Below are 25423 nucleotides of genomic sequence, written 5' to 3' on the forward strand. Positions count from 1 at the left end.
ACCACTGTCTTGGAGCTTGTTTCAATCCATACAATCTTTTGTTTAGTCGGCACAAAATATCTTCTTTGCCTTTATGATGTGAACTTGATTGGGCGGTATATGCTCTATTGGAAGATATTTCAAGGAGCTTTTGTTGGTCCCACTTGCGGTAATTTGAGATAATAAAACCCGAAAATAAAGAATAAACTGGACATTGAGATTTACGTGGAAAACCCCTAAAAATTATTAGGGTAAAAAAACCACGGGCAAGATGAAAAGATATCCACTATAATATCTTACGGTGTACAATCACTCACTGTGTTTCCAAAGAGAACACACACTCTCTTGATACAGGAGAACAAAACACCTCACAAATATTATAGAATTACACACTCAAAGAAGAATAGATACTAGAAAGAAGAGCTGATGGAAGGGATGATAAGAATGGTGAATGAGAGCTCTATTTATAGAGCTCCCACAATGCCTCAACGTTTTGGTTGTCATAAATGACAACCAAAACTCTCCCAACCAGCAACCACCCAATTCCCCATCTGCTAACCTCCACATTTATTTGGCCAACATTTCTCCCACTTGGAGATTTGATAAACACATCTCTACACATCCTTTCAATCTTGCCACTTCTTGCTGCTTACGTTTCTGCTAGACCACTTGATAATCTACACCACTCAAACTTATCAATGTTCACTGGCTTGGTCAAAAAATCAGCTATGTTATCCTTTATATGGATCTTCTGCATATCCACGCTTCCTTCCTCCACTACTTCCCGCACAAAGTGAAATTGGACTCCAATGTGTTTAGTCCTGGAATGAAAGGCTGGATTCCTTGCGATGTGCAAGGCACTCTGACTGTCACAAAACAAAGAAACATTTTCTTGTTTGTGTCCGATTTCCCCCAATAACCTTTTAATCCATATTGCCTCCTTGCAACCTTGAGTAACTGCCATGTATTCTGCCTCTATTGTAAATAACGCCACAACTGTCTGCAGTTTTGAAACACAGCTTACTGCTCCCCCTGCAATTGTAAACACATAACCAGTAGTAGATTTCCTCTTATCAGGATCACCCGCATAATCTGAATCGACATAGCCCCTGAGTGTAAAATCTGATCCTCCATAACATAATGCAGCATTTGAGGTACCCTTAATGTATCTAAGGATCCTCTTAACAGTGCTCCAATGCTCTCGTCTAGGATTCGTCATATACCGACTAACTACTCCCACTGCTTGAGCAATGTCCGGTCTTGTACAGATCATAGCGAACATCAAACTTCCCACTGCTGATGCATACGGTACTCGAGACATCTCCATCCTCTCTGCTTCACTGCTAGGACACATCTCGGAGGATAACTTGAAGTTAACAGGAAGAGGGGTCGAAATTGGCTTACTATCTTGCATGTTGAAGCGTTGCAAGACTTTCTTCAAATAATTTTTCTGGGAAAGCCAAATCTTTCTGTTACTTCTGTCTCGGTGAACTTGCATCCCTAGAATCTTGTTTGCTGGTCCCAAGTCCTTCATATCAAATTCCCTAGCTAACTGTGTCTTCAATCCTTGGACCTGATCTTTGTTGGGGCCTGCTACCAACATGTCGTCCACATACAACAGCAAAATGATATAATCATCACCAAACCTCTTGAAATACGTACAGGGTCTGCACTCAGTCTGTTGTATCCAAGGCTCATGATATAGGAATCAAATCTCTTGTACCAACACCTCGGCGCCTGTTTGAGACCGTACAGAGATTTGTTCAACCTGCAAACCAAGTTCTCTTTGCCTATTTCCGCAAAACCTTCTGGCTGGAGCATATAGATTTCTTCTTCAAGATCTCCATGAAGAACGCCGTTTTCTCATCTAGTTGTTCTAGATGTAGGTCAAATACCGCACATAATGCCAACAGTACTCTGACTGTTGTAAGCCGAACCACATGAGAAAATATCTCATTGAAGTCAATGCCTTCTTTCTGAGCATACCCTTTTACCACCAACCTAGCACGATACTGCTCCACTTGGTTATTACCATCACGCTTGATCTTATAGATCCATCTGTTACCAATGGCTTTCATCTCTCGTGGTAGTGTAACAAGATCCCAAGTTTTATTCATGTCTAATGCCTCCAATTCTTCTTGCATTGCTACCATCCACAAAGATACATCCGAGCTTTGAGTAGCCTCATGGAAACTTGATGGCTCACCATCCTCTGATAATAGACAATATGCAATGTTGCTTTCAGTAACATAATCTGAAAGCCAACCTGGTGGTCTTCTGTCTCGAGTTGACTGCCTCACATTGGAAACTTCAGACTCAACATGTTCTTGTTCTTCGTGCTCAGGTACTGCTTCACAATATATTTGACCTTCGTCTGTCTTATTCTCCACCTGAAATATAGTAGTTTTTGAATTCAATGTGCCTTTGTCTCCCTTTACTTTATCTTCCTCGAAGATAACATCCCTGCTGATGACAAGCTTGTGAACAGTAGGATCCCACAAGCGAAACCCCTTTACTCCATCAGCATAACCCAAGAAGATACATTTTCTGGATTTCGAATCCAACTTCGATCTTTCTTGCTCATTGTACAGAACGTACACCAGACTTCCAAATGTATGCAAATGAGAATAATCTGTTGGCCTCCCAGTCCACATCTCCATCAGAGTCTTCAGATCAATCGCCACTGAAGGAGAACGATTGATAATATAACAAGCGGTTTTGACTGCTTCCGCCCAAAATGACTTTTCTAGACCTGCAGTCCTCAACATAGCTCTTGTTCTGTCCAACAAGGTTTTGTTCATCCGCTCCGCCACTCCATTCTGTTGAGGTGTGTAAGCCGTCGTGAACTGTCTCTTGATGCCCTCATGTTGACAATATGCATCAAATTCGTCACTGGTGTATTCTCCTCCATTGTCAGTCCTCAGACACTTGATTTTCTTTTCAGAATCAAGTTCAACCCGCGCTTTGAAATCTTTGAAGACTTGGAAAACATCTGATTTCTTCTTGATTGGATACACCCAACATCTCCTAGAGAAATCATCAATGAACGAGACAAAATATCTCGCTCCTCCTAGGGATACAACCGGTGCTTGCCAAACATCCGAATGAATCAGCTCCAATATGCTTTTGCTCCTGTCAGTAGAAGTGCCAAACTTTAATCTGTGTTGTTTACTGGTAACACAATGCTCACAAAAGGGTAATGACACTTTTGTAAGTCCCGGCAGCAGCTTCCGTTCTGAGAGAATTTTCAACCCCCGTTCTGACATATGCCCGAGCTTTCTATGCCATAACACTGTTTATTCTTCTCCTAAACCATTTGATGCAACAGCTAGCTCCGCCTCTTTGTGTGTTTCTCCCAAAAGTACATACAGATTTGCAGCAACTTTTTCCGCCTTCATAACCACAAGCGCGCCTTTCACAATTTTCATGATCCCGTTCTCGATACGAGTTTTGCACCCGATGTCATCCAATTGCCCCAAAGACAAAAGATTTTTCGTCAGTCCTTTCACATGTCGTACCTCCTGTATGGTGCGAATGGTGCCATCAAACATTTTAATTTTGACAGTACCGACCCCAGCGATTTCCAAGGCATGATCATTTCCCATGAATACAGATCCTCCTAAGACTGGTTCATAATGATCAAACCATTCTCTCCGAGACGTCATATGCCACGTCGCTCCTGAATCCATAATCCATGTGTCACAAAATTTGTGCCTGCCTTCTGCAAGTGTTGCTGCTTCGCTGAATAATATTTCACCACTGCTTGAAGTACTGGCCACATTTCCTTGAGAACTTTTATCGATACTCGTACACTCTCTCTTGAAGTGCCATTTACCGCCACATTTAAAGCAGTAAATATTTTTCTTCTTACTTCTCGACTTTGATCTACCTCACCTTTGACTCCCACTGGAATCACGGTCCATAAATCTTCCTTTTATCATCGACAAAGCCTCTGCCTGCTTCGAAGTTACCAACCTGTCTTCCTTATTCTTGCGCCGGCTTTCTTCTCCGAGAACCGCAGTTAAGACATCATCGAATCTTAGAAAGCCCATCAGAATATTGTTGGTAATGTTGATGATAAGTTGATCGTATGAATCTGGTAGACTTTGAAGTAGAAGCTCTGCACGTTCATTTTCCCCTATTTTATGCCCCATGGAAGTGAGTTGGGCAAATAGAGTATTTAGTGTATTGATATGATCAGTCATCGATGAGGATTCCGTCATCCGAAGAGTATAAAGCCTTCTCTTTAGGAAAATCATGTTGTGTAGCGACTTGATCTCGTACATCTTTGTCAGAGTATCCCAGATAACTTTGGCTGTTTTTATCTCAGAGATACTTGACAAAACTTCATCAGCTATAGCCAAGTGTAAATTGGCAACAGCATTATCATTCATCTCGTTCCACTTTCCATCATCCGTAATCTCCACCGGTCTATCTCCAATAGCCGCCAAGCAATTCTCCTTTCTTAAAACTGCTTGTATCTTTATTTTCCACAGCATAAAATTGCTTCCATTGAACTTTGCTATCTCGTACCTTCCCGCCATTATGTCTACAACAATTTTAGTAGACTGGACAAAATAATCCCGCCTTAAAAAAAATCTCAAAAAATCTTTTCTGATGTGGAAGATCAGTCTAGGCTGCAACCATAGAGCATACTCAGAATTTTAAGAAATTTTAAACCAAGGCTCTGATACCACTTGTTGGTCCCACTTGCGGTAATTTGAGATAATAAAACCCGAAAATAAAGAATAAACTGGACACTGAGATTTACGTGGAAAACCCCTAAAAATTATTAGGGTAAAAAAACCACGGGCAAGATGAAAAGATATCCACTATAATATCTTACGGTGTACAATCACTCACTGTGTTTCCAAAGAGAACACACACCCTCTTAATACAGGAGAACAAAACACCTCACAAATATTATAGAATTACACACTCAAAGAAGAATAGATACTAGAAAGAAGAGCTGATGGAAGGGATGATAAGAATGGTGAATGGAAGCTCTATTTATAGAGCTCCCACGATGCCTCAACGTTTTGGTTGTCATCAATGACAACCAAAACTCTCCCAACCAGCAACCACCCAATTCCCCATCTGCTAACCTCCACATTTATTTGGCCAACAGCTTTATGATGCCATGCAATCATGGATTATCATAGACGCAATAAGCACCTAAGAAGGCATGAGATCCATTATAACTGCCGAAAGAATCAATTACAAGAGGAAGAAACAAGTGATTCAAATAAGCACTTCACATACTCGTTCTGAGCATTCGAGAAGCATCTACGTTTATGGATTCGAGATACGATTGGCTAAACATGCATGGCAAACAAACTTGAGATACAAGTGGAGGTGTGTTCATGAGCATTCATCAATCAAGGATGGGTGAGCCAAGCACAGAACAGAACAAAGCATGCACCCAAGCTATATCAGTGCGCGCCAGCATGCCATTCTAGAACAGCAAGGTAGAATGGCACGTGTAACCGCATGGTCTTGTTGCACAGTCGTGCGCACATGGTCAACCAATGAAGGAGAAGGTAGAAGTTTGTCCGCAGTCGTGCGTTCCTAGCTCGTGACCGCGCAACACAAAATGCGCAGGCTGAGATGTTATGACTTGTTGATTTTACCTAGTACAATTTCAAGATTTTACTATTTAATAGTGATAATTAGCAATTATTTAATATAAATATAAATTAGATATTATTTGAGATAGTGTTAAGATAAAGATAAGATCATTTCCAAGATTAGGATATTGCATGAATTGGAAACTTTTGATATTATATTTCAGGTAATAAATTTTTAAAACTTTCTCGTAAATTTTAAATGTTCTTCTCGAATTTTATAAATACCATTTATCTAAAAAATACATATGATCAATTCACAAACATTTATATCATATATATAGTTTTGAGAAAATTATTTCAAAATCAATTTTAAATATTTTTATATTAAAAAATTCTATAAATTAGAAATTTCTATTAAACAATTGTTGTTTTAATAGTCAAATTTCAATTTATTAAAATTTGATAAATTTATTTTTAATGATAAATTTTATAATTTTTGCATTTATTAAAAAAATTCAATTAAAAATATTTTTTATATGTTCGAAAATTAATTTTTTTCTTGATAAGAAATAAGAATATTAATATAAAAATTGTTAATAAACAAGCCATTTTAAAAAATAACGATACAAGATTTTTTAATATAAAATAAAATAGTTTTAATGGTTAAAACAAATTTCAAATTATATTTAAAATTTTTACCAAAAACCAATTTAGAATTCCAAGTCCAAATCCAAATCCAATTTTTTACTTGTCCTGACATTCTGCGAAGTTTAAGTGAAGTGATAGAATTTGTGTAATTTCAATCGCTTGTCAGTATGATTATCAATAATACAAGAGACACAAAATACAAAATCAACGTTGCCAATATGCTTACCAGTAATTCTATTCGACCATTGAACTGACGCACATCACCACTCCTCAGACACAGAACACTGCAAACATGCCAAGATCCAAATATCTGTACATCCCTGCCCTGAATGTAGCAAAGGTAGCGAAGTGAATGTATAGAGGGTAGGATGACAACGGTGTATGTGTGTGTCTATATATATATAATATGTATATATATAGTATACATATATCGTAATATACATATATATAAGGGCGGGTTCACCCAAACCTGTGAACAACCCTGACCGGTTGAATTGGTACCGCCCCACCCCCTGCAACCCATTTGATCTGTTTTAACTCGGTCATAGGGAAGATAACTTTTCCATTGGTTTGGGGCCCCGAGGGGAAAATTCGAAACGAGAATTCTCGATTTTTTTGGGTTTGGGTTCAGGTTCGGGGATTTTTTAAAATTCTTGAAGTAGTTCAGGTGGATATGAGATTATTATCTCTATCCTCGAACCCGTCCCGAAAGTAATATTAATAATAAAATAAAAATATTATTAGTATTAGTAATATAATAAATAATTATTTTTAAAATAGTAATAATAATATTATTATTATTAATATTGATATTAGTATTAATATTATCACTAATAATAATAGATAATAATAAGTTTTGGTTTGAGAAAATTTCCAAACTCGTCCTCGTCTTGTTTCATTAATATTTTTGAAGGGGACGTGGACGGTGATGAGAATTTGATCCCCGTGATTTCAGGATTCCTCGAACCCGAAAAAAGAAGATTGGGGCGGGTATGAAGGTGGAGATGGAATTCGAGAACGGAGATAGGGATGACAAACTTGGCCCTGCCCGCCCCGCCCCGCCCCGCCCCGCCCCATTGTCGTCCTTACTTGGCCCATTGCCATCTTTAATAGCGGAGGCAACAACGTTTGGTGGCGCGGTAGTCGTGGAGGTTGGGATTGGATATGAAGTCTTTTTTTTTTTTGGTCCGTAAAGTTTTGGTGAAATGATATGATTGAGATAATCGCTTTAAGAAAAAATGGATATTAGCTACATTTTGAGTAATTACAAAATTTCCAATTAAATTGTAATTATTAAATATTCGAGTTAAAGGAGCAGCGTTTCATCATCAGAATTTCAATTACCTTTATCTACATTTTTTCATGCTGTTAGTCTAGAGATTTAGTCCATGCTTATTGAACAATAGTGACTTGCTAGTTCCGACATGATTAAACAAAATTCAATTAAATTTGAAAATTATGTTCGGCATTATGTTTTAAAATTATATATTTCAATTGCTGTGTAAAAATTTTAGGGGTAGGTCTCTTGTGAGACGGTTTCACGAATCTTTATCTATGAGACGGGTCAATCCTACCGATATTCACAACAAAAAGTAATACTCTTAGCATAAAAAGTAATACTTTTTCATGGATGACCCAAATAAGATATCTGTTTCACAAAATACGACCGTCTCACACAAATTTTTGCCAAATTTTAGTTTAGTTTAATTATTTGAACTAAAAAATTTATATATAATCTAATTTTTTTAAAAAAAAATAGACAAAAATAAAAACTGAAGAATTAATCTAGCATGTTCTAATATATTTTATCTGTCTTTTGGCTTAATAATTATATCATATATGTTGAACTATAAATTTACTATTTTTTTATGAGTTTTTTTTTTAAAAAAAATGTTTACTTCTTAATTTTTCACAAAAAATCTTGATGTAACATAAGCAATACACACAGGAGGGTCGAATCCCTAAACCGTTGGGTAAAAAATTCCAGCTTGCTTTCTTTGTGTTTGGGATTTTACGCGAGGACAATGACGACGCGAATTGCGCCTGGAGTGGGTGCAAACCTTTTGGGCCAACATGCCGCCGAGCGCAACCAAGACGCCACCGTCTATGTTGGCAATTTGGAAACCAAAGTAGTTTGTTTTTCTTTCCTTGTGTTACGTCTGGACCAGGGTTTAGATTCTGTTTGTAGAAATGCATTGGGTTTTCTATCTATTCTATTTAATTTACTTGAACGCATGTGTTAGCTAGTTACGCTTATAATTTTGAGCAAACCTCTGGAGTATAACAGAGCAATGAATGATTGACACTTGATGCTTTGGATTTTTAGAGCAGCGAACTTACTTTTTTGTTGCTTAATCTGAAATAGCTGATAAATCATTCATGGTGTTAGCTTTTAGTTTTGTGTTTCCTGATTTTCTCTCCTGAAGTTGTCTTGGTTTCATCATTCATGTGAGTGCCTTCCTGGGGTTTATCTTCTTTTTGTCTTTAATGTCATCTCGAATCTCAAGTGCTCCTTATCTGTGTGACTTACAGGCAAGTGAGGAGTTATTGTGGGAGTTGTTTGTGCAAGCCGGTCCTGTAGGTATGTTTGTGGCTTTTACTGTGGGACTTCATTTTTCTCCGAATGACCCTTTTTTAAGTGATGGTTGGAAACCTGAATGATTTGAATGCTTTACAGACTCACTTGGCGCTTACAGAATTTAGTTCCTTTACTGTCTCTTTTTTGGGGTATATTTTGGGGTCTTACACTTTCTTTTATGATCTAGTCAATGTATATGTTCCCAAGGACAGAGTTACAAATGCTCATCAAGGCTATGGCTTCGTTGAGTTCAGAAGTGAAGAAGATGCTGACTATGTGAGTGCAATTTTACTGCTAAAATTGTGGAAGAGACCTTTTTTCAAGTTACTCCTTCTAAAATTCAGTGATTTTAATTATTGATTCTTTTCCAGGCCATTAAGGTATTGAATATGATTAAGCTGTATGGTAAGGCAATTCGAGTAAATAAGGTATGTGCTGCATTTCGTTTAGATTCTAGTTTGTCATCATTTTAATGTTTTTACTTCTATTTACTTATGAGATCTCTTAAGGTTTCTATAATAATCTATTCTACATGCCGTGTACTCATTGATTATCTTGTTTACTCTGTTTTGTTGGCTCCAGGCATCACAAGATAAGAAAAGTGTGGATGTGGGAGCTAACCTTTTTATAGGGAACCTTGATCCTGTAAGAACTTTGGTCCTTTTTTTTCACTAGATTACTCTCTCAGTTCGACTTTTCACTCTTTATTATATGTTGTCATTCTACATGGTATATCTCACATGACACAGTCATAGTTCAATGCTCAAGTTATCTATTACTGATCAACCTTTTTATCGCACAAAATTCACAACGTAACTCTCTGTATTGTTTCCAGGATGTTGATGAGAAGCTTCTGTATGATACTTTCAGTGCTTTTGGTGTCATTGTTTCGAATCCAAAGGTCAAGCTTCTCTCTTGCACTTTACTCATGTCTACTTCTCCTGGGTTTGATTCTTGACGGAAGACTGGCAGTATGGGCGCAAAATTCATTTGCTTCTATTTATCAATTACCATATCTTGATTTTTTATTGCCCACTTCTCGCTGTCCTGTTCTCATTTTCTTTTACTTATTGTTCTTTTCTCCCTTTTCTGGCGAGGTTGGAGTTGAGTCTTAATTAGGAAAAAATATTGGTGCTGTGATATTTTTTTAAAATTGTGTGGTTATGAACTTATGATTATGTTGTCTATTACTGGTTACCTGAAAATCTCTGCTCTATATCCGACATTTCTCAACTCTCAGCTGCACCTTGCGAATATGATGAATTAGATGATTTATTACATATTTTAGAAGTACTGATTCATATGGTTTTGTCGTCCATTATTGAACTAATTGTTGAATACTTCTGGCATGGATCATCGCCAAGTTGCTTTGTAACAATGGTTGTATCTTTTGTTGATTTGTCATGTAAAATCCACAATCTTTTTTTTTTATTTTTGAATTACTGGTTTTTTATCATTATTTTTGTTGCCTTCTACAGATAATGAGAGATCCAGAGACTGGAAATTCTCGTGGTTTTGGGTTTATTAGCTATGACTCTTTTGACGCTTCTGATGCTGCCATTGAGGTAACCTTTTTGATCTGATGTTCTCATGTGCTTGGTTGGCTATGTCTTCTTGAAATGGCATTGTGCCTTGTTCAAACTTTGTAACATCTATTATGCATCTAGTTGATGATGTCTTGTGATGTTACACGCAAATCATTCTACATTTTGATGTATTTTGCACTTGAATCTTTGGCACGGAGGTCAGGTACAAAGGTTTTGGGTGGTGTCAAAAAAGAACGATGATTTGCTTTGGAAGATTGTGCCTTTTGGATTGTAATGGACATATTGCTTGCATGTTATTGTCTCACGGTTCCATTGTTCAAGAGGCTAATAGCCTTTTGTTTTTTGTAGACAATGAATGGCCAGTATCTTTGCAATCGTCAGATAACTGTGTCTTATGCATACAAGAAAGACACAAAGGGGGAGCGCCATGGTACACCTGCTGGTATGAATATCTTCTTGCCCTCCTTCCCTTCCTCCCTCTCATCCAGCTGCTTCCAAGTATTTCTCGTAGTCTCGCTCGTGCAAGATACTGAAACCAAATGTGCCTTTCCCACTTTGTTGTTTACCCAAGTTTTCTCACCATAAGCATGAGACGGTAAAGTCCATTTAATCTTGTATTAAAAAGTATTAATTATGGTGCGTTGAACAAAACACTTCACATGCCCTCTGTGAGATATGAGTACCAGCATACGTGGTTTAATTAATTAGTCCAGTGGTGTAGCATTTGATTTCCTAGAACTTTGGTTTTTTGATCGAACCAAAGTTTCTTTAATCAATTGTGGAAAATGTGCTTTTATTGAAATCAATAAGACAACAATTCATGAGAGAATGACTAAACCAACACCACCTGAATAGTCCTCGATTATGTGCATTAAGAATGTCCTTGGTAGTAATTGGTTCCATCTCCGACGGAAGATGAATTTGCTAAAATATCTGTAACAGCATTCCCTTCTCGAAAAGTAGGAGTATAGCTTTTAGCCCTATGTGATAATTATTACTCTTTGCATTGTTGCAAGAACTTAGGTTAGGCTTGTAGTTACATCGAGTGTGTTTGTTGGTTTTTTCTCCCTGAGAATGAGTCAAGTGCACACACAAGAAGCTAGTCACAGCAACATGGCATATCTTTAGCTGTTATTTGTAAGCAAGCATTTAACATGTGTCAAACATCTTTAAAACATAATGATCGATGTTGGTTCAAAGACAGGACTTCATGCTTTGCGAAGTTGATAAGATATGCTTGTACATCCTGTGTTTATACTTGTCTGATGTGATTGTTCTTGAGTTTGAAATGTTTTATTCTTGTATGCGCCATACTCATTTCATGTATGCAGAGCGAGTGTTGGCTGCGAGTAATCCAACTACTCAGAAAAATCGGCCTCATACCATGTTTGCTAGTGGACCTCCAACGCTCCCTCAGACGAACAATACCGCTGGTGTTCCTGTACCGCCACGACCTTTTGCAAATGGAACTATTCCTCCACCTCCAGTCCCACAATTCCGCCCACCACCTCCACAACCTCCACAAACCGCTGTCTATCACACTATACCGATGCCTCCACCACCATCTTGGCAGGGTCAGCCACCAAACGCTGGTCCAATGGGCATGCCACCACAACAGATGCAGCAGTTTGCCAGCATGCCACCACAACGTCCTCCACAAGTCAATCCAGCATTTGTTAGGCCTCCACCGCCTCCAGCAGGAATGGTTGCTCCGCCCCTTTGGCGGCCACCACCACCACCTCAGCAGCTTGCTGTTGGGCTACATTCAATGCACCAGATGCCTATGGCCCCGCCCCAACATCCGCAGTGATGTGTATTAATTTCTGGATTGTGAAATTTTTAAAATCTTGTTTTACTATATTGTAGCATGTATGACGGGGAAGAACGTTCAAAAAGGAAATTGTTAAACGGTAGAACCATATTCCGTATCAGTACGAGATTTGATGGATAATTGCTTGCATCACAGCTAAATATTTTGTTGACAAAAAATTACTTGGTTTTTTTCCCGACAAAAAAGTTCACTCAGTTTTCCATTACTCAAAAGTCAAAACAAGGTTTTTATCATGAGTTAATCTATCTTGTCAAAGTAGGTCTTTTATGAGACAGTCTTACGAATTTTTATCTGTAGACGGGTCAATTTTACCGTTATTCACAATAAAATGTAATATTCTTAACATAAAAAATAATATTTTTTCATGGATGACCCAAATAAGATATTTGTCTCACAAAATATGATCCGTGAAATCGTCTCACACAAATTTTTGTCATCTTACTGTTAATTTTAAAAATAAAATCAAGTAACGTTATCAAAGTTTGATGTACTATCGAGATGAATGTTATTCTGAAACATGAAGGGAGACGTGTATGAGCAGAGAGTGGGCATTTTTAAAAAAAATAATAATCAATAGCTTATTCAATCGATTTATTTTGGGAATTATAATTATGTCATACTGTTCGGTAATTCAATTACGATATATTTTGTAAATAAAATAAAGGGTTTGGTATTATTATTTTAAAATCTTAGTTAAATCGAGTCAATTGAATTTTATTAATTGGTCTTTTTCTTCAAAATTTTAAGGTTATCTTTTTATGTCCATTTACTTTGACACCACTAATTGTCAAAAATTTATGTGAAACGATCTCACAAGTCGTATTTTGTGAGACGAATCTCTTATTTGGTTCATCCATGAAAAAATATTAAAATTTTAAATCATTCCATTGATTTTTATCGTTTTAAAAATTAACGTTCTTGATTCTTGCATGTTTTCAAGATGGTACCACAAAACCGACCATTATGAAAACATCATATCATGACACAGTTAAAAGTCTTGAGAACAAGCAGTATAAATATACGGAACAAAAGCCTAACAAAAAGCAGCCACACTTTCTATAATGATCTAAAAACAATATAATGCAGATAGATGAAACAAGTGGTACACAAAAATAAGAGCGCAAACAATCAATAGTGACTAAAGTAGCAACACACGAGGTGAGAATTGATGTCCTTCAGTGCTAGCTTTTCGCGATAGCTCGAATATTGGTTCGTAAATCACAATCGAAATACTCGAATTCGGTAAAGAATACCAAATTAGTATATAAATATGTTATAAAATGATAACTGATATCAATATTGATAATTGTTTGCAAGAAATACGATATCTAATCATGGCTCTAAAACTTATGGTTCTAGTTCTGATCAAATCGATTATTATGATTCAACTTAGAAGTGGAACTTGATCTAAATTGCTTGGCAACGTGATAGAAATGGAACATATTTGAATACAAATTTATTGTTTTAAATTTTAAAGATTAAACAAAAAGTGACAATGCAGCGTTTGTGTTCATCAAATTATCAAAAGTATTACATTTAGCTATTCGGTGATGAAATACAAAATATGGTGAATATTTTATTTTTTATTGAGAAAATAAAATGATGAATGGTCTAAAAAAATTTGAAGCTCAATCTCGATATAGGACATAGTTAATATTCAGATGGATTTCGTTTGTTTGCATCTTAAGCAAATACTAGCTTTTGAAGTACCTGATCACCCCAACATTGCCAAGTCTTGAGGAATCTTGGCGTATTTTCATCCTTGCTTCTTATCTCTCTGTTTTCGAAACAGATATCAATATATCAGATATTACTTTAATTCTTTGTGTCAAAGGAACAGTAAAGTAACTATAAGTTGGAAATATGACAGCAGGAAATAAATTTATTCAGAAAAAGTCCAAGCTAAAGAGGAAAAAAACAGACCTTTGGTTTCATCTGTTCATTATCTTTCAGATCCTTTAGCTCCTGTCAAGCAGAAAAACAAATCAGAACCAAAACAGAATACTGGGTTAAAAGAGAAAGTCATTGATCTTCATGTTAAAAATAAAACAACAGCCAGATGCTCTCCGCTGACTTCCAGAAATCCAAGAGAAATCAAGAACACAGCAACATTACCTTTTGTAATTGCTGACACTGATTGTGATAATCAGAGGCCTCTTCGTGGTATTTTCTTATTTCTTCTTTCAACAAACCAACTTTTGCACGCAAGGATGTCAATTCTTCCTAATGTTTTGAATAACAGATAAATTTAATCCATTAAGATTTAAGGCCCAATCAAATCACGTTTTATTTGGTTATAAATTTATTTTTTTACAGCGCCATTCAAATGATATCGTTTCAAAGGCTCAACAACCATAAATTCAGGTAAAAACCGTGGTGATAGGACTAGGATTCAAGCTTGACATATTATTGAACTAAATTGAGTTCAAATTTATTAAAAGGTTAAAAGAGAGAAGAAAACCTCAATTGATGAGCGGTCATCATGTCCAAGCTGCTCCACAAGGTAACCGTACTGTGTAGCCCGACAGACAAAATTGCAAATAAATGCACGAGATAATGTACAAGATTAAATAGCTAAATAAACTACCTATACGTATATAATTTGGTTATATCAGTTCAGTTTTATTCCATGTAAAAAAATCAAAGTAAATTGAGTTAAAAGATAAATAAAAATGTAAGTAAATGCTTCAAAAAAATATGCTATGACATTAAAATCACTGTAAAGATGTGTATCCACCAAGCCAAACATCACCAATTTGACAGCATATAAAGGGTGATGCAAATTAACTGTTAGCTAATAATGGAAAAAAGATGTAAAAACAAGTATTAATTTACCAAAACATGTATTGTTTAAATTAGTCATTGGAAGCAAAAAAAACTATCAACTTAGTTCGGGGAAATTTGCATGCAAGCAAATAGATGTGTCCAAATATGTAAATTATATTGAAAATGGTAAATTAGAGATCTGCATGATGTTCCACATCGAGAATCCGAAATGCTATGGCTAGATATATCAAATTGGTGAAGCCGGCCATTTTTCTCTGATTTGCAAAGAAAAACTGAAAATTTTAAACAAGGGGAGATTAGAGAACTAGAAGTTCTCCAGAGCAATCAAATCTTTCAGATACAGATAGAGAAATGAAGAGGGAACTTATGATTTTGAACCGTGTAAAGGGGTGCAAAAAGTTGATACCTAAGGAAGAGCTGGTTTCTGAATCTTTCGCTGGTTACTCGATTTTTATCCTATATTGCTAGTTCGTTAATTTTTATCCTATTTTGCTAGTTCTTGATTGGTTGTTGACCAATCAAATTATTTCACGCCAACTCAGGACACACCATAATTTCCAGCAAATTGGTCAAATCAACGATTGTGTACGGTTCTGAAAACGTTGATTCCTATATTATATAAGAAATGATGCATGTGGACAAAGCATTTACAAGAAAGAGCCTCAAAATCTTAAACAAACCATGTGATCCGGAGGATTATGTCTAAGAAGAAAATTTAAACACACAGCAAATGATGGAGAAATGGCAATACACCTACCTTGAATTCTTTAAATATGTGCATATAAAGCAGTAAAGTCATAAAAATGAATTTAATCCCATTTACTTCTAGAGCCAAAAGGAACAGCACCGTATCCATAGTCTCAAGGTTTAATAAAATACATTTTTCTTTCAAAGTGTCGGAAAAAGCACGCGGTGCTGATATGGAAAGTGTCTTTTTTAGTAAAACTTGAATTGCGTGGCAAATTCTCACAGAAACTTCCCCAGATTTTATTTGTATACCATTTAACAGCTTTAATTTACTGTATTATTGTGGAAGCTCAAGGAAAAACAGCATAAATCGTTCATTGATTTGACAAATCTCCAACATGGGGCCATTGAAACAAATTATGAAAATAATTTACAGGGTAAATAAATTAGCAACAAGCAAACTGAAGATGTTTCACAAAACATAAGGCAAAAGGTAATGCGGGCCATTGGCCATATCAAACCTGGATTTGAATTTCGTAAAGAAAAAGATCTTGTTGAGAATGGACATAGAGTTTAACTAAAAGATCTTGCTGATAACAGACACTGAGGTACAAGTTGATATTTTAATCACAAAATAACTTTAATTAGAATGAAACCCCAATATAGGCACTAGGCTGTGCAAGTAATATGCATCCAGCTTTTCTCTAGTCATCTTTACCTAGGGTTGAGGCTTTGGTAGGACTGTCAGAATTATGACAATCTGTTGTTTGTATTCAGTAAATGTGCATCATTTCTAAGGTAAAGTGAAAAATAAGACCTCGTAAGATTCAAAACTTAAAACAATTAATCAAACACACCTTTTGATTTGCTTTTCAACTTGAACATTTGATGGAGAAATCATCTGATTATTTGCCTGATCAGTAACACGGTGATTACGACCTCTGCCAGACGCAGAATTTTCGAAACGGAATTTCGACGGTTCAAGCACTGGTCAAGCCCCTGGTGCAGACAGTGAAGTTGTTATTTAGTAATGCTGCTCATTCCCCTCAAGTCTGCCGCTATGATCAACCATTTTCTTGTTATATTCATGTATTGAAAACTGGAATGAGAGATATAAGTTACGGGAGACGTATCATATGCAATAAACTTAAAAAAATTGGATCATTGGAACTTGAATTTTATTCGAAGATTTTGAACATTTTTTCCACATGAAGTGAAAGCACGTTCTTGTTCTGTTTTTGTGCAGAATTGAGGATTGATATCACGACTTCTGAACCCTTACATCACCACTCCCATCATCTTTCTTGCTAATTTCCCCCATCCTTTTCACTTATACACAGAGGAAATGATGAAAACAGGGAGGTTGTGCTTGGATTTGAGATGATAATTTCCCCACCACCATTCCCATGATCCATCTTTCTATGTATCCTCAATTTCTTGCCAAATTTTAAGGTTCTGTAGAGGATGAAGATTCGATCTTAATCGTCTACAGAGCAATTGATTCAAATACTGTGAAATCAGTAGGCTGATGCAGTGCATTTAGAGCAACCGGGCAAGGATGCAAGTTAAATTTTCCTAAAACTAAAAATAGTGCACATGCATCATCCTCCCAGACTAGAGAATCTACTGGAACAATGAAAGGAATTTGTATCATTAGTGTTGCATATACTCTGTCCCAAACCAATGCATAGCACAAGCTGTTCTCTCAGTTTCAAGAAGTCAAGAATCTGTCACATAGGCCTAACATTATTCACTTTCCTTTTAATCTGTCAATAAATTACCTGTTGGGTTGCACCCACAAGAAAAGGTACCACCAAATTCAAAAAATATGGAGTCAAGACAAAAAAACCAAATATGATGATGCCATTTTTCAAAACAAATTATTCAAAGAAACCTTTCAGGTTGACCAATGTTTCTCTCTCTCACTGCTGCTACATGTAGAGTGCTAAGTCGCATGGAAATAAGTGATATTAGCAAAGATACCAGTAGAGAAAACCTGCAGAGATAATTGCTAAAAAAATCGATTTCATCCATATAACAAATTCCTCTCTCATAAGTTGCAACAGGCACCTTCCAAATTTTTCAGAAAGAGCATGAAATGTATAGGTCCATCCTCAACTTCGTCCTATTCCTCTCAACAAGAAAACAATTATGGCTCTAAATGGTAGATAGTTCAAAATATTTACTTTTTTAACAGATTAAACAACCATTTTTTTTTTTTCGCTTAAAATCACCTCATCAAACAAGGATTTCAAAGTATATGGATCTCGCATCCAAAGGTAGCAAAATGTCTACATTCATTTTTATTTGACTGTAAAATCTGAAATAGGTCTTTCTAGTTCATCCATGACACTTTTTCCCAAGTGGATTGTTGAACCGAAAGCAGACATCTTCTCTGACAAATTCAAAAGAGCCTCTTGCTTGTTAGCCAATTCCATAAGCACCTTGATCCTTCTGAACGATACATAACTCGGCTTCTGCCCTTTCTCCACCATTTGCAAGAAACACCTTTCGACTTCTTCCAACTTTCCCATATCACAAAGCATATCAAACAAGACATCAGAAACTAAAATATATGAACCAAACCCCTTGTCTACCATATCATTCCACAATTCAAGTGCCATTTCAGCCTTCTCTTGCCTATGCATCAACCGAATCAAAAACATACAAGATTGTGTGTTTGGCAAACACCCCGTCTTTCTCATTCTCAAATACAAATCCCAAGAACTCCTTAAATCATTTGCCCAGTAAAATGTTCGAAAGAACAAATTATAGGTCGTTGCATTGGGACTTAACCCAACACCTACCAACTCCTCCAACATATGTCGAGCATCACCCATCCTCTTTGCAATGCAAAAATTCCGAATTACAGCATTATAAGCTGCAACATCAGGATTACAACCATACTCATTCATCTCCTTCAAGATCTCCCTCGCCTTATCAGGTTGCCCCACCAACCCCAACCCTCCTATCAAAGATGTGTGCGTTATCACATCCAAATCAATTCCATTCTCCCTCATTTCTTTCATCACCTTACGTGCTTTCTCAACCTCCCTTCCTTTACAGTATACATCCACCAAGCAATTATAAGAAACGACATCCGGCTCAACGCCCATTTCTCTCATCTCTACGAAAAACGCCTCTGCCTCGTCGGGTGACTTCCAACCTGACAACAGTATGTTAAACGTCTGCAAATTTGGCCTAAACTCAGTGCTTCAAATTATGGTACACATTCCTAGCATCACTCATACTCTTCTCCTGACTCAAAGTCCGAAACAAGGCATTATAACAAGAAACATCAAACTCAGAGACAACTTTTTTGAACCGCTTAAATGACACAATCGTGTGCCGCACCGAACAAACTTTAGCTATCCTAGCCAAAACAACCTGTACAGTTCTGGAGGTTATTAAAGATCGATCCTTTCTCTTATATTCCATCAACAATTCCCATACTAGTTCAAATTTACGACTTCTACCAAGCACGTAAAGCATGGTGTCCAAAGAAAATGAAGTGTGAAAGAACCCTCTGTTTCTTGAAGCAATGTTGAAAAACTCCAAAGCAGAAAGCGGGTTAGCATGGGAAAAGCGTACCCTTTTCATGACTCTGTCAATTAAGTCGTTCGAGAGGGCGATTTGGGATGCTTTAAGGGAGTGCTGCAAAGACCGTGCATTAGGTGAGGTGCTGATTATGCGGAAGATTTGCTCTACAGCGGCATCGTGTGAAGTAGAAAACTTCCTAGCAAATGGCGCGGAATAGAACGTAAAGAGGATCCGGAGTCGCATCATTTTAGATCTTGTTGGCGGAATCTTGAAAAATGGTTTCGCTTAGCAGCTGGCAGAGAGACAGCAGACAAAACGAGCTGTGTAGTTGGGATTTTGAATTTTTATTATTATTACATCGCGGGACTCGAAGGACCAGCGAGAGGGGAGGGAGGGGCTGAGACCACCGGACTATCTCCGAGATCTCGGTATTTTGAATTTTATCTTTATTTATTATTTATTTATTTTAGATTGATCATATCATTAAATTTAAAATTACAATATTATTCATAATAAATAATATTATTAATTATTTAATTATTAATAAAAAATATAATTTAACATCTTATCTTACATTTTATCCATCAAATCAAATAAACTATTATTTAAAAAAATTCAGATACTATATTAATTATCAATTTTTATTTTTTTATTATATTATATTATTTATCTACGTATTATTATCATATCTTTAACTCTTACAAGATAATTAATGATTCAAATAATGTTTCAAAATATAAATACATTCTTTTATTTTATAATAATTTATTAATGGCCATTAGTCTCTCTTAGCATTCTCTAATTTATCTTAAAATTTATGCAAACACATATCATCCTTTTATTTAATTCTTGTTAATATAAATATTGAAAATTAGTTAAATATAATATTTATATTTTGAATTTGATTCATTAACATGCCAAAAGAAAGTAGGGGAACTTGTCAAAAAATCCCTATTTCCATTCTCAACTCTCACTTTACTCCATAACCCATTAAAACTTTGTTTCAACTCCCCATACCTTTTAAATTTTCAAATTTACCCTTCTATCTTTATTTTGAATAATTGATTTTTCATTTGTAAATAATGGCTCATCATGCTTCCGTAAAATAAATTAAATCTTTTACCTCTTTGACCGGAGTACCACCGGGTTATATCCACCGTATTTTACAGACTGCTCCTCACAGCCCAACCACGCGATCGCAACCGATGGTTACCAACGTAGATTCCTTCATCAGCACTTGGCACAACCCTAATTCGTTTCTTACCTTAGGGTGTACAATAAAAGATAAAATTTTGAAAATAATACATGAGAGGGGCTAGAAGCAAAGATCTCTTTATTCAAACACCAATATTTTATTAATACATAGTAACCTCCTGTAGAGGAGGAGAAACTTGTTTAGCTACTAATCGTAGCTGAACTCAGTACACACATAAACTTTAAAGAGAAAATATTACAAATTGCTTGAAGAAAAATGAAGAGGTTGATCGATGCCTTCATCTTCCTTCTGCTTCCTTATTTATAGAAGGCTTCTTCGGATTTGAAACTCGGACTTCAAATCTTGATAAGCCTTTACAGCTTGCATATGGACCATGTAGTGGTTGAGTGGTCCCTCCATCTTCTTGAGATGTCTTTTTCTAGATGATTAGTCTAGAAATCAACTTTTCATCTTCTTTTATTTCTCTGATATACCAGTAGAAATGTGTCTGTAAGATATCGGCTGTAATCTCATCATCTTTTTCTTTGAACATTTGGACTAATGATCTGAGAGCTTCCAGCTGAGTTCTTTTATACTTGATTCTCTTTTTCAAAACTTTCAGATATAGACGATACATCTTTAAGTTTTGATTTTGGTGTGTTTAACTGATTCCATTTACCCTTATTTATAGTGTAAAGTTTGGGTCCAGTTTTCTTGTTTGCTTTATTGGATTCCTTTTTTAAATAAAGTATCCAATGTTTTTCCGTTCTTTACCACTCATTATTAATAGTTCTTGTGTCCTTTTCCACCTATTATTGGTGATCTTTTTATTTCACTCACATGGTGGGTTTTTCTTTTGTTAGTGGGCTAGTCACATGTCCACAATTAATTTTGTCGAGGAATCTTTGGCTTTCGGTGTCCTCGAGGAAAACGTGAATGTGGTCCATCCCCACTTGTTCTTGTGTCGGTAAAGTGTTTTCGATCAGATCTGAGTTTGAATCCTTTACCGAATTCAGGTTCCTTCTGGTTTTGGCATTCTGGACAGATTATTTCAGACCATCTTCCTACATGTGCCATGTTACTGAATTTCCGACGAGTTTCTTTACTTGCCAGCAGCTTGCTGTTCCACAAAATATTTCTCTTTTTCTCGAATAAATCTTCTGCAAAACTTGTTGTTTTTCCTGTCATGGTGTTTAACAGGAATGATCCGTTCACTGAATGATTATAAAATTTGAACGGAAACTTGACTTTGTCCATCTCAGTGAGACAGGCCCATAGACCCCAAGCTCTTCTGGTAGAAATGTCATCTTCAGTAATTGAAGCAACCAGGGGTGTTTCTACTGTCGGGGGATCTTTGATAAATTTCTGAATGTTTGTTTCTGGCCTCCTTAACTTGATGAAATGAAAGGCTTCATGTGTACCTTTTCCTGCTGGTTCTGGTGCTGCACTGAAAAAGTATAGCTCCAAAACATCTCCTCTGGACAAATAATCATTATTCGCCCAAGTTTCGTGAACAGCTTCCTGGATCCATTTTGGTAGACCTGAAATTTCCGGAAAGCTGGGTGATGTAGTATAAACTGAGACAAGAGCCCCGAATTCATACCAAGCTTTGACCTCCTTGGGATATGAATTACGTTTCATCCATACCCGAAGATATTTTCCTGAAATATCAACCCTGTTGGTAGCTGGGTTAATGCCAACTCTCAGTTTTTAATTTCTCCCAGTTTTGTTGGTAAACCTGAAATGGAGAAATTGTAACTTCATTAGTACCAACTTAGATTTGCTTTGTCAGTACGAGGCCTAAGGTTGATCTCTCTCTCTTCAATCCCCGAGGTGAAGGGTTGACTTGATGACTCAAGATAAGGATCAGGAGTCTCAATTTTTGTTTCAGCCGACTCATCTGGAGATGATCCCGACTTAACACTTGTGCTAGGGGTATTTGAATCCCCTGCTCCAGGTATAGAGTACTGTACTCGAAAACTCTCCATTTGGGAAACCAATGGCTTCTCAATGCCTTGGAGGATAGGCCTTTGCATTACAGACCATAACTGAGTATATGCCTGTAAACAACCTGTAATTCGATCAGAGACAATTCTCTTATCAGCTTGTTGTAGCCTTCCCGCAACTTCTGCGTTAACGACCAACTTGTTGAACTCGGTTTGAAGCATTTCAAGGTGTTCCCTCAAATGTCTCTGCATCTTGATAATAGCATCAATGTCAATGCTGTCCATCTCTTGTTAAAAAATCTGCAAGAATATTTTTATGAGATTTTATTATCACAATATCAAAAATATAATTCTGACATAGTGCTTGCCATCTTAATAATCTGGCTTTCTCAGGTTTAAACTCAATTCTATTCCTTAAGAAAGCTTTTATCTGTGTGTTATCAATTTTCAAAGTAAATTTCTTTGCAAGTAAAAATAATGGCCATTTTTCAAAAGCCCTTTTTACTGCATAAAATTACTTCTCATTGATATGCCATCTAATAGCTTCTGCATCTGAGAATAACCCACTGCAGTATCTACATGGTTGTTCTCCATCTGGTATGAGCTTAGTAAGAACTGCTGCCCACCAATGATCACTGGCATCAGTATATAATATCAGATCATCTTTATCTTGAGGAATAGCCATTTTCGGAAGATTTTTACAAACCTCCTTTAAATGGATAAGTCCTTCTGTGTGTTCTTTTGTCCACATAAATCTTGGATCTTTTTTCAATAATGGACTGAACACCTTCATGTGTTTTGCTAGGTTTTTTATAAATATCCCAGCAAAATTAACAACTACTAGAAAACTTTGAAGTTGTTTCTTGTCTTTGAGACTTTCTGGAAAATTCTGCACCTTTTCGACTATGTGTTTTTGCAGAATTATTCCTGACTCATCGATTTCAATTCCGAGAAATTCAATCTTTCTTGTTGCAATGACTGCTTTCTTTGCTATTAAAACATCGTCAATATAAACAAACATAAACTTAAAATAATCTTTAAAAAGATTATCCATTTTCCTTTGAAATATCTGAAGTGAATTAGCCAATCTCATTTTTAATACTTCCCAAATATAATGTCCTTGAGGTGTGGAGAAAGCTGTGAATTTCTTGCTTTCTTCCTGCATCTGAATTTGATAGAATCCAGACTTGCAATCAAACTTAGAGAATATCTTGGCGTTGCGTATGCAACTAATCAAGTGTTCTCTACTAGGTATAAAATACCCATTAAACTCCAGAATTTTATTAATTTCTTGATAATTAATAACCAATCTGGGTTTTTCTCGTTTTATCTCACCATGATTTCTTACCAGAAAACCTGGACTGCTATATGGTGATATACCTGCTTTGATTAAACCAAGGTTCAAATGTTCCTTGATTAAAATCTGCATATCCCTTTGATCAATGATATTCATTGGGATAGGCTTACAACGGACAAATTCATACTCTTTGCCTTCCTTAATTTTAAGGCAAGCTTTGAGTTGATTTCTGTCCCACCATACCAAGGGATCTTCAGTGTAGTTTTCCTTGATCTTCTCTTGACATCATCCAATGATGCCTTAGATTCGAACTCTACTTCATTTGTTTGTAGAGTTATCTTAAGGCATTCTATATCTTCTGGTTGGAGTACTTGATCTGCTCTTAACTGGAGCACTGTTTCTCCAAACCGTCTAGAATCCTTCATTTTTGGGTTCAGGAGTTGTCCTGAATCACCACGCTTGCTGCGAAACTGGATCGGCAATTTTCTGTAAAATGCCTCTCTTAGTCTCTGGACTATGATTTTATGATCACAGGGTGTTGTGAACACTAATCTTCTAGCCTCATTTTCTTGAGTATAGGACTTGAACATCTGTAGAAATTATTTCCTAACAATATGTCAGCTTCTGTATCATGAAAATAAATTGGTGGTGTCTTTACCTTGTACCAAGGTGTTTGCCCAGCACCGCCAATCATGATTTCTGTCATCTTAATCCCTTTACATAAGATTAAGATTCTTCTGGAAAAATCTCTTCCAGCAATCTTGGATAATTCTTCTTCCAAATTATTTGGAAAAACTCCTCGTTTTGCTGTACAGATTCCAGCACCTGAATCAATATAAGCAGCAAAGTATTCTGCCTTATATTGTTCATACAACATTCCTACTGGAATGTATATGGAAAATGGACTTGTAGTCATTGGATTGTCCACATCTTATCCTCTGCCATAAACTCCATTCCATATTCTAGTCGTTTCCAAGGTTTATGTTCCTCGAGAAACTATAGTCCAAGAATCAGTCGATCTGATTCTTTCCCTGGAATTCCTTGAATATGAACTTCCAATTCTCCGATATTAACCAGTCGTTGGTAAGTTCCTATCATAGGTTGTTCCAAATAGTATATTGAATTACAAGGAAATTGATTCCTTTTCTTAGTAATATCAAATACTATTTCTATTTCCTCCACCCTTCTGGGCTTCTAAGTTTTCCCATTGTAGAAAAACTTTTCGGCTCCTGTTGGGTTTTTATGACAGGTGTTTTTCCCCACCTGTAACTCATAATTCTATCTCCCTGAAAAGATAGTCTTCTTGATTCAATCTAAGACTTTAATTCCTTTGTAGAATCGGTTTGTCTTGTATTTGGATATCTGTTTCCTGTATTAAAGGAAACTCGACTCTTTCTGGATAAATTGCCTGAGCAACTTTTCCAAATATCTCTGGTATTTCAATGAACTCGTTTCTAATACACAACTCAGAATGATGTGTATTAGATAGAGCATATGAAATCTGATAGGTAATAGAATGAAACGTCTCACTCATTTTTAAATTTCTACTGGACTTTTTTTTTAAAATAAAAGCTCGCATTTTCGAAATAACATTTAAAATAATCGTCTTTATTTTACAATAAAAATATCACAGTTTAAAATGACCAACATCAAACGTAAACGTAAAGGAGTAAAAATCGTAATATAAAAATATAACATTAAAAAAAATGATCTTAAATATTTGTCAGTAAAAATAGCGCAGTTTAAAACAACCCAATTCGTCTAAAATCATACGTAAACATAAACGTATAAAATTCTTAAAATCATCAACGTATGAAAATA

The 25423-nt window shown here is 36.2% G+C and overlaps 2 protein-coding genes across 2 annotated transcripts; one reads left to right on the forward strand and one right to left on the reverse strand.

The window, feature by feature from the left end:
* Nucleotides 1-8088: 8088 nt before the first annotated feature.
* Nucleotides 8089-12279, forward strand: LOC142539234 (uncharacterized). The gene is made up of 9 exons (XM_075644530.1): nt 8089-8323; nt 8727-8775; nt 8960-9048; nt 9144-9200; nt 9355-9417; nt 9608-9673; nt 10251-10337; nt 10668-10761; nt 11651-12279. The coding sequence occupies exons 1-9, from the start codon at nt 8219-8221 to the stop codon at nt 12127-12129; spliced, it is 1089 nt and encodes a 362-aa protein (XP_075500645.1). The 5' UTR covers nt 8089-8218; the 3' UTR covers nt 12130-12279.
* Nucleotides 12280-13539: 1260 nt separating this feature from the next.
* LOC142539235 (putative pentatricopeptide repeat-containing protein At1g02420) lies at nt 13540-19582 on the reverse strand. The gene is given in 6 exon segments (XM_075644532.1): nt 13540-13927; nt 14074-14115; nt 14266-14373; nt 14612-14662; nt 16482-18833; nt 18835-19582. Coding segments are annotated over 2 exon segments (1482 nt in total). The 5' UTR covers nt 19411-19582; the 3' UTR covers nt 13540-13927; nt 14074-14115; nt 14266-14373; nt 14612-14662; nt 16482-17927.
* Nucleotides 19583-25423: the final 5841 nt, after the last annotated feature.

Source organism: Primulina tabacum, chromosome 3 (assembly GCF_025594145.1).
Source record: "Primulina tabacum isolate GXHZ01 chromosome 3, ASM2559414v2, whole genome shotgun sequence".
NCBI classification, from domain to species: domain Eukaryota; kingdom Viridiplantae; phylum Streptophyta; class Magnoliopsida; order Lamiales; family Gesneriaceae; genus Primulina; species Primulina tabacum.